The 14,827-nt window shown below is 40.4% G+C and overlaps 1 protein-coding gene across 9 annotated transcripts in view; it reads right to left on the bottom strand.

The window, feature by feature from the left end:
- The window catches only part of PAK3 (p21 (RAC1) activated kinase 3), a 297,105-nt gene that overhangs the window by 22,087 nt on the left and 260,191 nt on the right, over window positions 1–14,827 (bottom strand). For all 9 annotated transcript variants that reach the window (XM_055081646.1, XM_055081644.1, XM_024128082.3 and 6 more), the window contains 5 exons: window positions 7,648–7,696; window positions 7,222–7,334; window positions 5,333–5,450; window positions 3,812–3,911; window positions 3,110–3,306 (listed from right to left, as the gene is read on the bottom strand). In XM_055081646.1, the coding sequence (XP_054937621.1) occupies window positions 3,110–3,306; window positions 3,812–3,911; window positions 5,333–5,450; window positions 7,222–7,334; window positions 7,648–7,696 (577 nt within the window). The remainder of the gene's footprint in view (window positions 1–3,109; window positions 3,307–3,811; window positions 3,912–5,332; window positions 5,451–7,221; window positions 7,335–7,647; window positions 7,697–14,827) is intronic.

Below are 14,827 nucleotides of genomic sequence, written 5' to 3'. Positions count from 1 at the left end.
TGGGTCACAGAACAAGGCATCCAAGGCCAATTACATTGAGTGCAAAGACTTCAGGCAGTGAGGAACTTGTCTCTTCTCTGTCTCTGGAAGGGTACCAACCTCATAACATCGGCACAGTTAATAGCTCTCTGACCTTTACAAGGCATTTTATGAGCAAATTAGGTCAATTAGTACAGAGCAATTTACATTAAAAAAAAAATCCCAACCGCTTTATAACTGGGGGGAGGGGGGAGTCGCTCATTCCTCGCATCAGTGGTATGTTAACAGGCAATATTTCAAGAGGGTTTGCTCAGTTCCAACGGACGCAACAAAGACACAAAAAAAGCCGCAGTGAAATGCAAACAGCCTTCGAATGTACAGCCCCAGATTTTACCTTTAACCTCTGCTGCTCAGTTGTTACCTGTTCATGGTCATTTACACTGAACTGTGGAGGACCCTCCGCTCCTCGAAGGGATGTGAGTTTAGTCAGTGTGGAAGGGAAGTTCTTGGGGGAAGTGGGGAATCCAATCTCCCTTCATGAATGGGTAAAAAGTATTCTAAGGATCCTTTCTCACTTTTCTATTGATATATAAATCCCCTCCCCCATTCTCCTTACAATGAGCTACACACTGTGCTAGGTGTTTACATGCATTATCTCATCTAGTTTTCACACCAACTCTGCAGGAGAGATATTGTCCCCATTTTACACACAGGAAACAGGCTTATAAAGGTTTCGAATGACTTGCTGAAGGTCACAGAGCTGGCAGGTTGTGCAGTCATTTCTCCAAAGAAGAGATACAGATCGCCAACAAACACATGAAAGAATGCTCAACATCATTAATCATTAGAGAAATGCAAATCAAAACTACAGTGAGATATCATCTCATACCAGTCAGAATGGCCATCATCAAAAAATCTAGAAACTCCCAAAGTTCTGCGATTTTCAATTTCCCCACGCATGGCCTGGTCACCAGGATGCAAGAAAACACAGGCTTCCAACAGGGTCATGGTTTATCTTTTTCTGTCCAATCTCTCCAGGGTTTCAGTGACTACATTTTTCAAATTCCAAATAAGGGCATATAGCCCGGAACATTGGCTTTTATTTAAGAGAACACGAGGACATCATATCTAAAATCAAAACTTAAAAGGTCCTTGTGGCGCCTGGCAGACAGAGAGAGGGCCAGCACCATACGGACTTGGTGACTGAGTCATTGGAGGTTGATCACACATGGAGAGTAAATCCTTGTCAGTGGAATTCAACCGGGTGGTCTTTCTGACGAATCTTTGTGTTATAGCCTTAATGTAGGCTTCCTGAACCTGGTGGCTTGTTAATCTACAAGTACTTATTTAGATACAAGGCTGTGGATCCTAAGAGACAAGCTGTTAATTATTAGCTCTAATCCTAGGCTAGAAGATGCCCATAAAGATTAAAACTTGTTTCCTTTTTTTCTAACGATTAACAGCCTAGCTGAAGAGCGATCAACTGTAATTGGGGAACGAAGAAGGTAATAAATGCATTACTGAGACCAGTTGCTTTACAGAGCCATTGATTTAATCCTTAAATTTTGCAGGTTGTAAATTACTCATTAGAAGGCAGAAAGCAAAATAGCTATAATCCGTTTCGTGCCTCCAAACTCCGAAGACTTAGAGGAGGAAATCCATGGAAACAAGAGACCTGATGTGTTCTTTCACCGCTACTTCTTAACGGGCAAAGGTGGTTAAACAATAAGGACAAGCCCATGTAATTATCCTGATGCGCTGGTCCATAGGTCAGGGGTGGGCTTGATTCAATTCATGGAGGGCTGACCCACAAACGGTGGGAAAATGCCCCTTCTTTTTCCACTCAGCCACATCGTACCTCCAGATTGTTTCATGAGACCAGAGCAATAGCCCATAGCATTCATTAGGGCATTCCCTCCTATCTGTTATTTTCTAATCAGTGCCGGGACTAGGACAAGAGGCCAAGTACCAGAGAGAAATTAGGAGGGGGCGAGGAGGAGGCTGTCCCCCTCTCCATACATGGGGAATGCAGCTCCCAATTACAAAATGTTCAACTGCAAAATAACTAGATAATTATAGTTTGTAGGTTTCTTTACATGTACAGAAAGCCACATATATTTGGCTTGAATATGGATCTTATAAGCTTAACGTGTAAACACTTAACCATTTACTAATGGTTTTCGTATACTAAGGGTAAAATTCAAGTTTAGACTCTTAGCGGTAATGAAGCAAACAGTATGCAAGATGCCTTTGGCACTGGCACTCTGCATGGGTTTTGAGATCACAATTTGAATCAGTGCATATTTCCTTTTCTCAGTAGTGTGATGCCCTTTATATATTGGGTCTATAACACAGCTTCTGGCTCACCTTTAGGCTTTATTCAACAGAACAGCTACTGGCTCACTTCTGTACTGGGCAAGCACTTCTTTCCTGCTCCTTTGCCTTTCTCCGAATAAAGATGGTGGTGGTAGACTCCAAAATGGAGCTTTTCTCTTCGTAGAAGTAACCAGGCCACATAAGAATCAAACCTCTGATTCTGCAGTAGCAAACTGAGTTACCCAACACAAACGATGTCCACTCATTTTCTACTTGACAGTCTAATAAAGTTTGTGATTTCACCAGGCTGGTGCTGTGTCTATCTTGTGTTCCATTCGCTACCCACCATGCTGCAGTTGCTCAAAAAATCATTACTGATAATGAAACCAAATGTAATTAAAAAATTATAGCTGTTCTGAAAATGTGTTTATTTACTTTGCTAAAGTAATTATAAAGTAAGTGTTTCCTAGATAGATCATTTAACCATGGCATGTGATAAAAATACTGTTTTCTTCCCACATCTTGCTTTAAAAAAAAAGCTACATTTTTTTTTAGCAGCAGAAAGCTATACTAAAGAATTTTAAAGACCCCTGGCATTAGAAATAGTGATATCGAAGCATTTGGAAAAACTGTTGAGACATCTTAAGAGAAACAGGAAATAACTCATAGTAATTTTGAAAATTATAACTTGAAGCTTCTAGGTCACTTGTCCCATGAAAGACCCTATTCTGGCCACTTTTAGTGGAGATAAGAAATGACATTTGGCTTTTTCCCCTTCCTGGGGATGAAGGACTTGAGTTTTCTTTCGACTTACCCTGAGTGGATTTTCATTAAGGTAAGGGGGTTCACCTTCTACCATTTCAATCGCCATAATCCCCAGAGACCAGATATCAACTTTTGGACCATAAGCTTTTCGAGTCACCACCTCAGGTGCCATCCAATAGGGAGTTCCCACCATAGTGCTTCGTTTACTTTGCTCAGGGGTGATCTGGGCACAGAACCCAAAATCAGCTGCAGAGAAGAAAAGTCAGTTAAAATCAGCTCAAATTATTTGTCTTTTACAAGAGGTCACTTTCAGATATGGCCATACTTTCCTTTAGTTAGACTCTGAGCTTCTACAACTGCCTGGCTCATATCCTTTTGTTACCTGACCTCTCAGCTGGTCCAGATTTTAAACGGGTCTGAAATAACCGCCTGATGTGATGCCATCTTTACTAGACCTCAATCTGGTTCCCTCCCCACACTGTTCCCTCTAACTTACAGAATCTTTTAGTTTTCTAATTAGGTATTTGTCATCCAGCAGATGGAAGCCATTAGAAATTCTGAACTATCGAACCCCCTAAATCTGGTCACGATCTACAGGAACACAACATTAGAAAAATTCTTTACCTCAAACTGGGCTCTAAATGCCTTCAAACCCATCACTTTCAATAGCCCTCTTCTTCTCAAGATAGACAGTAAAAGAGTAGAAATCCCCTGACACTCTCTCAAATGCCATCTGAACCAAAATACCTACTCAATTTAACAGAGCCATCCATCCCAAGGAGAATATTGTCACTCTTTATGTCTCTGTGGATCACTTGGTTTGAGTGCAAGAAATCCAAAGCTTGGAGGCACTATTGAATCAGGAAAAAAAAGTTCTAATTATATCACAAAAATTTGTTTAGATGTGCTTCATTTCTAGATAAATTTTGGGAAAGGGTATAATTTTATGTTGTTGGGTGAAATAAATTACTAAAGGTTTTCAATGCCATTTTGAAATCATGTTACCATTTACATCAGTGATGCAACTTAGCGTCATACATGTGAAAGCTCCCGAATTAGACTTGGACATGAAGAGTGATGGTGTGATAAGTAGCACTAAATCGTTAATACAGCCAAATGAACCAATTACCATAATCATACTTTGACTTACTTATCTGGAGGATATGGATTCAGCTTGGTCTTTTACAGATACAGTAAGCATCTGCATCTGTGGTATGATTTCATGTAGTAGGTCTGGAGTGGAACCCTGGAAGCTGCATTGAAAACAAGTGCCCCAAGCTATTTCTGATGGACCAACCGCCAGGTTTGGGAACCACTTCTAGCCTCTGAAGTAACTATAGGTACTTGTTTGGAAATGGCTTTGCATTGTAATACTAAAAGACGGAAACCACAGGCTAAAGGTGGAAGAAGCCCCTGAATATTTTAAGATTGATTAATTGCATGAATAGAAAATATATGTGTTTGGTGGATATGTGTGCATCCTGGGAAGGAGGAGATTTAAGTGAACAATTTAAAATAAAAAAACAACGAAAGACTAGCTGGAAGTATCGGGTTTTGTTTTACTATCATTGATTTTCAAGTTTCAGTGGGTCAGAGTTCCTCCTTGTGCCTATAGAAAACCTCAATGAATGGGGTAGAGGGTAACACCCAAGATGAGACTCCAATGAGGAGTGTTTGGTTTTTTTTTAATATTGAAAAAATTAATATAATAAAATAACCTTCGTTTGGCTTGAAACTAGGGATATGCCACTGTTATTGGAAAAGAGGCAGATGCTCAGACTCACTGGAGGGCTCCAAGGGAGGTGAAGATTGTACTATGAAAGCAACTACTTTCTGGACTGAGGGAGGACCTTGTTTAAACTGCCTTCTAGAAAATGACTGGATTATAATGTGGTCTATATTATACATGGATTACATTGCATATGCAAGGCAAAATAACTGTCATGTAAAAATTCCCCCCAGTCAGAAAGAAGTTCCATGCCAACATTACTGTTTTCCATATTCACCAAGACTCCAGCATGCAGGCTTAGATATGGCACCTCGTGAATGGCATAACAGAACTCAAAAAGATCCAGAGCAAAGCAACTAAAATAAACAAAGGGGCTGGGGAGGAAGGGTTAGGATTTAACTTGGAGTTAGGATCTTCAATTGTTTTTTAGTACAAAAGATGTACTATTGCTACTTTGATGTTACAAACATTCTGAATAATCAAAGATAAAACACTGTCAATCTTGGTGTTGTCATCAACCAGAGAAATGCTCTACTTTCTTACCTCTCTGCAGACGGCTGCTATCTGCCCTTCATCCATACAGGTCTCTGTGACCACATCAGTCAAAGAGCCACCAGCCAAGTATTCCATGACTACCCATAGTTCATCACCCACTAAGTAGCTACAACAAGAGAAGAAAAATACGCTGACTTAGGCCTAAGGAAGTGGAGACCCTTGTATATTTCCATTAAGAAGGCAATGTGCAGTTAGTCTCTGCATTCGGTCATATTACATAACAAGAGGAAAATATCAATAATGTGTATGAGACACTTCCTTAACATTAGAAGAGAATATGCATGGAAATCAAAGGATCATCAGATAAAAGCGCACCATGGAAGGAAGGAAAAGAGCAAGGAGGCCTCTGGTGACTGACTACTGTCAATCCTTCCATTGTAAAAAGCTAGTTTCAATGAACGGGATCAGTGAATAGCCCTTTTGGATAACTCAAGCCACGGTGTTGACTTCTTGGACTGAACTGACCCATGGCATACAGTTTTACAGGATAATTTATTCAGACCTCAGCATTATTTTTGATTCTACTCAATTAATTACTGAAATCTTTTCAGGTAGTGGCTGGATCAAAGAGAATCAAAGAGACTCATGTGGGCGATGGATTTACTGGGCTGAGGTCTCAGTTCTGATAGAAGTCAGTTATGACATGCCCATTATCTTTAAGTAGTTATTGAGGGACACAGCCCAAGTGATCAAATATGGAGAGGCAGGTCACCAGAGCAATGTATGCAAATCCAAACCCCTGGGATCATCTGAAGGCACTTTAGCAGTATGATCAGGTCTCTCTCTTCCCCTGCTCGGCAAGACAGAGAAATTACAGTGAACGGAATGACGCCAACAATTCTACCCTGCCCCCAGCTTGACATCAGTATGAAGCAAGCCTTTCTATCCAGTGGTGCTCAAACTGCAGCGCCCATAAGACTCACCTGGGAAGTTTGTTCAAAAGGGAATTTCTCATTAAAATTCTCATTTCATAAAAATGAAATACCTCATTAGTTATGGAGAGCAGCCTAGAAATCTGCATTTTTTAGAAATGCAGTTTTTACAAAATTACAAAAGTAGAGTGAAGTCACTCTGCTGCAGATGGTCCCTAAATGGCACTTTATGAAACCCTGATTTCGACTATAAAACCTGACCCTCCTTCGTTTTGCCCCCCTTTTGCCTCCTTCTGTGCCACTGGTCTACTTGGCACAAAACACAGAAAGCAAGATCTTAAACTCACTGAGGTTGTAGACCTGGTCTTGTTTCCTTTGTATCCCCCCAGAGTACACAGCACAGTGGTGCTGAACAAACACTTATTGAAACTGAATGAGACAGATGTTAAACCACAACTGAAGAATTAGTGCTGTCTTTAAATGCCTATTAATAACCCACTGCTAATACCACTGATGAAAGAGACATTAATTACCCGGTCTAGGAAAAAGGTTTGAGATTAAAGTCTCAATTCCCTAGACCTCACTGTCAGTCCATCACAAAACACCCATTGAAGCAGGGCCATTGTAGTCTGCCTCCTTTACTTAGATAGCCAGAGACTGCACTGACTCCAAACAATCACCTGATGAAACGTTTAAAACACCACAGCTCTCTCCTATATGCAATAGTCTATTTCCTGGCAATATGGGGTCACAATCCTCAAAAGGAAATTACACAAACTGCTCATGTTTAGAAGCAAGACCATAAAATGTGTCTTCAAATGTTTAATGGGTGGACAAAGATAACTGGGTGCAAGTTTAGCAATAGATATGATACTCAATATTTTGTAGCATTTGAGAACTATTTGTAGAGTGGATGCTAAATGAATAGACCCTCCATAAAAATAATTGGCCAAGAAAATGATATCCCATAAAGAAAACAAGTACATGATGAGAGAAAACACTTACCTATCTAAATAATTAACAATATTGGGGTTCTTATTTTCCCTCATGACCAGAATTTCATTAATAATTAATTCCTTTTTGGGTTGCTGTTGAAGGTTCATCTGCTTTATGGCCACCTGAATAATGATTAAAATGCAAGAATGAATTACCATCATCTGACTAAACACAAACATCCATATTTTTTGGCAACAGTGTCAGGCATACAAATTCTTTATTTTACTAAGCTCTTCCTCGGTGCCACAAACCCATGCTCCTTTCCTTTGGTCAATCATGAATTCGTCATTCACTTCAGATACTTTGGACACCAGTGAAGTAAACATATGTCAACTCAGTGCTACCCATTTTTTCAGGCACAGATGCCATCAAAGAGGAATTCTGATCGATATGAATAAAGGAAAGTAGAAGTCAGAATTGAATGTTAACACTTACCTCTTGTCCGGTGGCAATGTCTAGCGCTGTATAAACAGTACCTGATGCCCTGTGAAGGTGAAAATGATCAAATGAATAAGCAATCAAAGTGTTATCAATGTATTTTATTTGGAATTACATGTAATCATTTTCAGGAGAGGGAAATCAGAAAACTCAAGATTAAGGATGAAGTACAAAAGGAACAACCATTTGGTATAGTAATTGCTCCCCAAACTATCATGATGTATCTCTTTTGGTGGGCCAGGAGCTCCGATCAGATTTTCTGTGTGCCGCGGAATTAGGCAGTCATAAATTGAGCAAAATGACCTTGTTCCTGTCAGGAAACTCCTGGAATAGTTTGAACACTCCTTGGATGTTGCACAACCAACACTGCAGTCCTTGATTAAATACCTTAGGAAAGATTATATCATCTTTTGCTTGGGCAACTGTAAATTAATCTTTGTTTTTAACATATGGACAGAGTGGCTTTTTTCATATATTTCTAATCCTTAAGAATACCTTCATCTAACAAATTAATCACTCCCAGTACAGGTACTTACTGCACTTACGTGCACGGTAGCTATACAAAGCAATAACAATGTGGCTTTATTGTTGAGCCATTTTTTTCTTTTTGTTAAATTTCGCAACAGCTTCTATGCTTAGGTTTCACTCCAGCCCACTATGGTCTAAAAATCTATCGTTCCTTAAGTCTCAGTAGGTACTCATGCTTCTCTTCTAACTTCAATTTATGGGGGTTCCCTTGCTTTGAAAATAGAAATTGTCTCGTAAAGCTGAATTCACAGTAACTTTCTGTGAAACACACATGCATTCTGAACCACCTCCCTACCCCATCCCCATGAAAAAGGAAAAGCCTAGTCAATTGCATTGAAACATTTGTGGCGAATAAAGGAATTAGGATAGAGATCAGTTCTATGATTCAGCAGGCATTATAATGCTGCTACGTTAAGATCTAAACTTTCTGGTAATTGCTGTTTCTCCTTTGCTTTCTATTTATCTCCCTTGCTGTTTCGCTTTCTGAGTCCAGGAAGTCTTTCCTTATGTCACCCATTTCCTTGTTATTCTTCTCCCTTCTCCCTGGATCAGCCAAACTACTTCTCACAGGCTTAGGAAGTTTACATTACCTGCTCCTAGGGAATAAAATGGGTGGCGTAGTAGAAGGAATATTTGACTGTCCGTGCTCTTTTTTTTCCTCTGCAGCTTTCTGTCTTTAAAAAAAACCCCTTTCTGGGTTTCAGTCCCCTCACTTGGAATATAGTGATCACAGTAACAGTAAACGTGTATTGAGCATGTTGTGCGTGCCAGGTACTACACTAAGAACTTAATCTTATGCAATCCTTACCATGTTTCTGTAACGCAAGTGCTTTTACCCCCATGTTACACATGAGGAGCCTGAGGCTCAAAGAGGTTAAGTAATCTGCCCAAGATTATATAGTTCAAAATCCAAGTCCATCTGACTCTCTGACCTATAAAATACAGGAAAGGGGCTACTTCATTTGTAAGGTTCTTTTATTCCACGGTCTAGACTCTAAGAACTCTACTGCCTTCCTCACTCGGTGTGGGTATTTAAATATCTATTGGAATGAGAGTGAAAAATCACACTTAATTAACAGATGCTACCTAAATTTGGTAATTTCAGACATTCCTTAGGATTGAGGCTTATATTAAACAAATCAGTCTCAATTTTCTGTTCGTGATTCTGGGTTCAGAGCACATATTTGGTGCTCAAGAAGTATTTGTTCAATGAACAAACTAATAAAAGTCTTTTCAAGCAAACATGTAATTGAAATAAAACCGTTCCTTTCTGTGAAGGAAACATATCTTCTACTTAAATCTACAGATAAGCTATCAGACATTCCTGATTTCAGGGGCCAGTTTGTGATTCTTCCATCTGAATTCAGAATTGCCTGGGTTCAAAGGAATAGATCACCTCAACCTGGTGTGTATTTCAGCTGCATAAGCCCTGAGCAACTACTTAAATCTCTTCGCAGAATGATTCAGAAATGCCTTTACTTGGTATATTCCTATATCTGTAGCCAACTTGCACAATTCCTTGGGAGGCCAAAAAAAGGGATGGCATCTGCAAAATGAGCACCTATCTCACTGGGCTACAGAGAATCGAATGGCACAATCTATATAAGCATTTAGCCTTGTGCCCAGATCAGAGCTGGTACTTAGTAGGGTAACTGCAATTTAAAATTTTTTTAAATTTTATGTTGCAGTACAGTTGACTTAAAATGTTCTGTGAGTTTCAGGCGTACAGCAAAGTGATTCAGTTATACATATACACGTATCTATTCTTCTTCAGATTCGTTTCCCACATAGGTTATTACAGAGTATTGAGTAGAGTTCCCTGTGCTCTACAGTAGGTCCTTGTTGATTATCTATTTTATATACGATAGTGTGTATATGTCAATCGCAAACTCCTAAAGGTGGGGGGAGATGGCAACTGCTATTATTATCATTTGTTGCTGCCACTGCTGTTACTGGTTTCACAGTAAAGGGTGACTGATTTACTGAGTCGTTAGTTGGCCCTTCCCATTCTTCCAGCCAAAACATCCTTGCTAGTGTCTGCCCCTATTTTCAAAAAGGACAAAGGCCAAAGCTGACCTATTTGAACACTTTTTGGAGCTCCTCTGTCCTTTCCCCCCCCCCCCGCCTTAGGAAAGTGTTTTTGCCTTTTTCTTTAAGTATGGAATGTCTTTATCAAATGAAGCCGCACGCAGAAACCCTCAATATAAAATGGGAACTGCTCAAGTTAAAGCTAGGGAAGGAGGCTCCAAATTCCTGCCCAAGTGGCCTTCCCCTTATTCAACACCTCTGTCCCCCACCCCCAAGTCCATTTCCACTGGCCTAGGAGCTAAAAGTGCGATCGACTTAGAGTACAAGGAGGATTAGTCTTTAGCACCTCCAGAGCTTTACCTTTCAAATCCTTGGTTTTTTTTTACTCCCCACCTCAGCATTTCATTGTCTTCAAATTGTTAGAGTAGTAACCCTGGAATCCCAATAGCCAGGGTTTTATGGCATTCTGTGGTATAGAATTGCCACAAATCCCCACTCCACAGGAGTTTAAAGACCCTGAAACTCTAGAACATAGGTTATTAACTCAAAAACGAGCTTTTCTCCTCACTTCTCCTTCCTCCACCTTATTGCATATATGCCCTTGTTGGGTGGGAACCATTTCCCCCTTCCCCCCAACTCTTGTTCCCAGTCTTATAATGGTGAAATCCTCCCCTAGCCCACGTCGCACCGCCTATCCCCACAGCAAACATGTTGTTAGGCATTTGGAATTCACTGCTCTGACCAATAAGTTATTGATTGGCCCAACTTCCAGCCTATGTAGAATCCTCAACACAAATGCACAAACGTAGGTACGAATCCGCAGGGTAGAACTTGGTGTCGGCACTGCTAGCACTTCTCTGCACCCCAGTTCTGATGCCTGTCCACATTTCAGCAATTTGAGATTCAACTGGTATAAATGTGAATCTCTTATTCACCGACGAAAGCACTCTTTTCGGCCACTGAGGGGTTAAGGAAGTAGGCTTCATCCCCATCTACTCAAACCTCCCTGGGTTCAAATCCTCCGCCCAATTCCTAGTTGTGTGATCCTGGGTAAATAATTTAACCTCTCTGTGGCTCAGGATTAAAGGAGGATTAAATGTGTACAGTGTTTAAAACCAGTTCTGGCATATAGTAATTGCCTAACAAATAATAACAATAATAATACTTATCATTATTATTAGGTTAATTGCTACCTAATAGATTCATTAAGCTCCCAAATTGCAATCTGTGGATCACTAGAAATCTTTTTAAGTATCTGGGAGTTTCCAAGATATCTTGGTGTTTCAAATTCATAACAGAAATTTGATAGTTACCTAAGATGAAGCTAATTAAAATATCGCATATACTTCCTTTTAGCTAGAATTATATCAACTTGTGATGACGATACATATCTCATGCTGGTCAAATTCTCTAAGTAGCAGTTATATGTTCTTTGTTTTTTTGGTTTTTGCTTAATAAAGTATGGGAAATAAACTATAATAAAATATAGTTTAATCGTTATTATTATTCACAGTGTGGCGTTCACAAAGACAAATAATTGAAGGAATCCTTGGTGGTGAAGTTGGGAAGTACTCTCCTTATAATGGGTGATACACAGTAGTGTGTACTCCCAAAGAAACAGCCTCTGAGCCAACAAGATGCCACAGTAATTCCCAAAAGACAAGTTTTGCTACAGCTGGGGTATGTTGAAGTATCTCAATGGGTATCTCTAGAAACTCTGTCGGTCACTCTAATAGGACAAAGTCAGTATCATGTAGCACTTTAGGCGGTAAGGATGGCAGAAATCGAACTCACAAAGATGGCAGTTAAAACTAATTCTCTGGTGTATTGGGGATGGTGTGCTGAAACGGTCAAGACTGTCAATTTGATTTTTATGCCATTTAATTACATCGATCCCTTTTATCCTTCACCGCGGGCTGCTCATTGCGGTGACTTCTCTCGTTGCGGAGCACGGGCTCTAGGCGCTCGGGCTTCAGTAGTTGTGGCACGTGGGCTCAGTAGTTGTGGAGCACGGGCCTAGTTGCTCTGCGGCATGCGGGATCTTCCTGGACCAGGGCTCGAGCCCACGTCCCCTGCATTGGCAGGTGGATGCTTAACCACTGCGCCACCAGGCAAGTCCTTCATTATAGTTATACTGAAGCCAGGTTACTATAGGGAGAACATTTGTTTGTGATGGGGATGTTGTTTATTCCAAACCTCAGTCCTTCAGATGGTATAAAGAAATCATGCCTTATCAGGACTCAAGGGAATATAGAGATCATCCAGTTTAATCTCCTCACCACAGATGAAAAATCTGAAGCACAGAGAGTTGGGGGGTATGCCCAAGAGGACACGGCTAGTAAGTAACAAAAATCTCCTAACTTTGAGCAAGAGATCTTTTGGTGAACCTATGAACTCAAGGATTCAATTCAATTCAATCATAGTTCAGTGAACTATGATTCAAGAATACTAAGCCAACAGATTGCTCAACCGTTGGGCCTCATCAGCAATTACAGTGTGATGTATACTGCTGGGCTCTTGGCACCACATTAGATGCTTTATCAACAGTTTCTCCCTGCCCTGGCCAAGCACTTTATATTCAAATGGAAACACTGGCATCTAGCCTAAAGGGTCCAGAAAGAAACAAACAATTCACTATTTCTCCCTTTTCCTCCCAAGACAAGTCAGTTTAATTATCAGTAATCTTCATCAGGTTTTGATGTTTCCTGCTCAGAGCCAATGTCAAGCCATGATCATGAGTAGTTGCCAAAGCAGCAACATGGCAGGACTTACAATTTAGATAAATCACTCCGATTTCAGCATAGAAATATTGATAGATTAGAGGAGGGAAAGAAGGGCAGGCCAGTGGGGCTAGGAAGAAGCTCATGGTCTGGGAGAAAAAGGAAAGGGCAAAGGGGACTAGAGGGCTCAACGGGGTCCGAGGAGAGCCTCATGGGAATAAGAGTGAGAGAGCCAGAAGGAGAGGGCATTATTCAAGTTTAAGGTTTCATAAGTATAAATCTGGTGCTAATGAGATCACAGTCAGGGATTTAATCCACATTTAGGTTGGTTATTTTTTACATCTACTTTGACTTCTACTGCTGCTGCTGCCAGAGAAGGTTGTATCATTTATTGAGCTTTACTTTCTGCCTTCTCTCTGTAAATGCCATGAGCTCACTTAATGCTCACCCTATACAACCCTATGAGGTCAATTCTATTATCTTCCTTTCACAGATGAGGAAATCGGAACTGGGAAATGGTAAGTAGCTTGCCCAAGGTTACACAGTTAAGAGTCAGCAGCTGAGCTCAAAAATCCATTGGTTTCATGTAAAATAGAGAGCTAGTGGCAAGCAGCCGCAGAGCACAGGGAGATCAGCTCGGTGCTCTGTGACCACCTAGAGGGGTGGGATAGGGAGGGTGGGAGGGAGACGCAAGAGGGAGGGGATATGGGGATAGATGTATACGTATAGCTGATTCACTTTGTTATAAAGCAGAAACTAACACACCAGTGTAAAGCAATGATACTCCAATAAAGATGTTAAAAAATACTAGTACAAACAATTAGAAAATTCAGGAGAACTTTTAAGTAATAAAATTAATAAATTAAAACAAAAACTCAATATACTGTAAAAAAAAAAAAAAAAAAAAAGCATTGGTTTGACTCCACAGCCCATGCTCTTTTTTTTTTTCCTCTGCAGCTTTCTGTTTTTAAAAAATTTTTTTAATTTTTTAAAATTTACTTTATTTTTCTAACATCTTTATTGGAGTATAATTGCTTTACAATGGTGTGCTAGTTTCTGCTTTATAACACAGTGAATCAGTTATACATATACATATGTTCCCATATCTCTTCCCTCTTGCGTCTCCCTCCCCGCCACCCTCCCTATCCCGCCCCTCTAGGTGGTCACAGACCACCTAGCTGATCTCCCTGTGCCATGCGGCTGCTTCCCACTAGCTATCCACCTTACGTTCGGTAGTATATATATGTCCATGCCACTCTCTCACTTTGTCCCAGCTTACCCTTCCCCCTCCCCATATCCTCAAGTCCATGCTCCAGTAGGTCTGTGTCTTTATTCCTGTCCTACCCCTAGGTTCTTCATGACCTTTTTTTTTCCCCCTTAGATTCCATATAAATGTGTTAGCATATGGTATTTGTTTTTCTCTTTCTGACTTACTTCACTCTGTATGACAGACTCTAGGTCCATCCACCTCACTACAAATAACTCAATTTCGTTTCTTTTTATGGCTGAGTAATATTCCTTCGTATATATGTGCCACATCTTTATCCATTCATCTGTCGATGGACACTTAGGTTGCTTCCATGTCCTGCCTATTGTAAATAGAGTTGCAATGAACATATTGGCACATGACTCTTTTTGAATTATGGTTTGCTCAGGGTGTATGCCCAGTAGTGGGATCGCTGGGTCGTATGGTAGTTCTATTTGTAGTTTTTGAAGGAACCTCCACACTGTTCTCCATAGTGGCTGTATCAATTTACATTCCCACCAGCAGTGCAAGAGGGTTCCCTTTTCTCCACACCCTCTCCAGCACTAATTGTTTCTAGATTTTTTGATGATGGCCATTCTGACCGGTGTGAGGTGATGCCTCATTGTGGTTTTGATTTGCATTTCTCTAATGATTA

The sequence above is a fragment of the Physeter macrocephalus genome, chromosome 21 (genome assembly GCF_002837175.3).
Source record: "Physeter macrocephalus isolate SW-GA chromosome 21, ASM283717v5, whole genome shotgun sequence".
In the NCBI taxonomy this organism is placed as follows: Eukaryota; Metazoa; Chordata; class Mammalia; order Artiodactyla; family Physeteridae; genus Physeter; species Physeter macrocephalus.
Note: the sequence above shows the minus strand (reverse complement) of the source record. Positions and strands in the feature narration are given on the sequence as shown.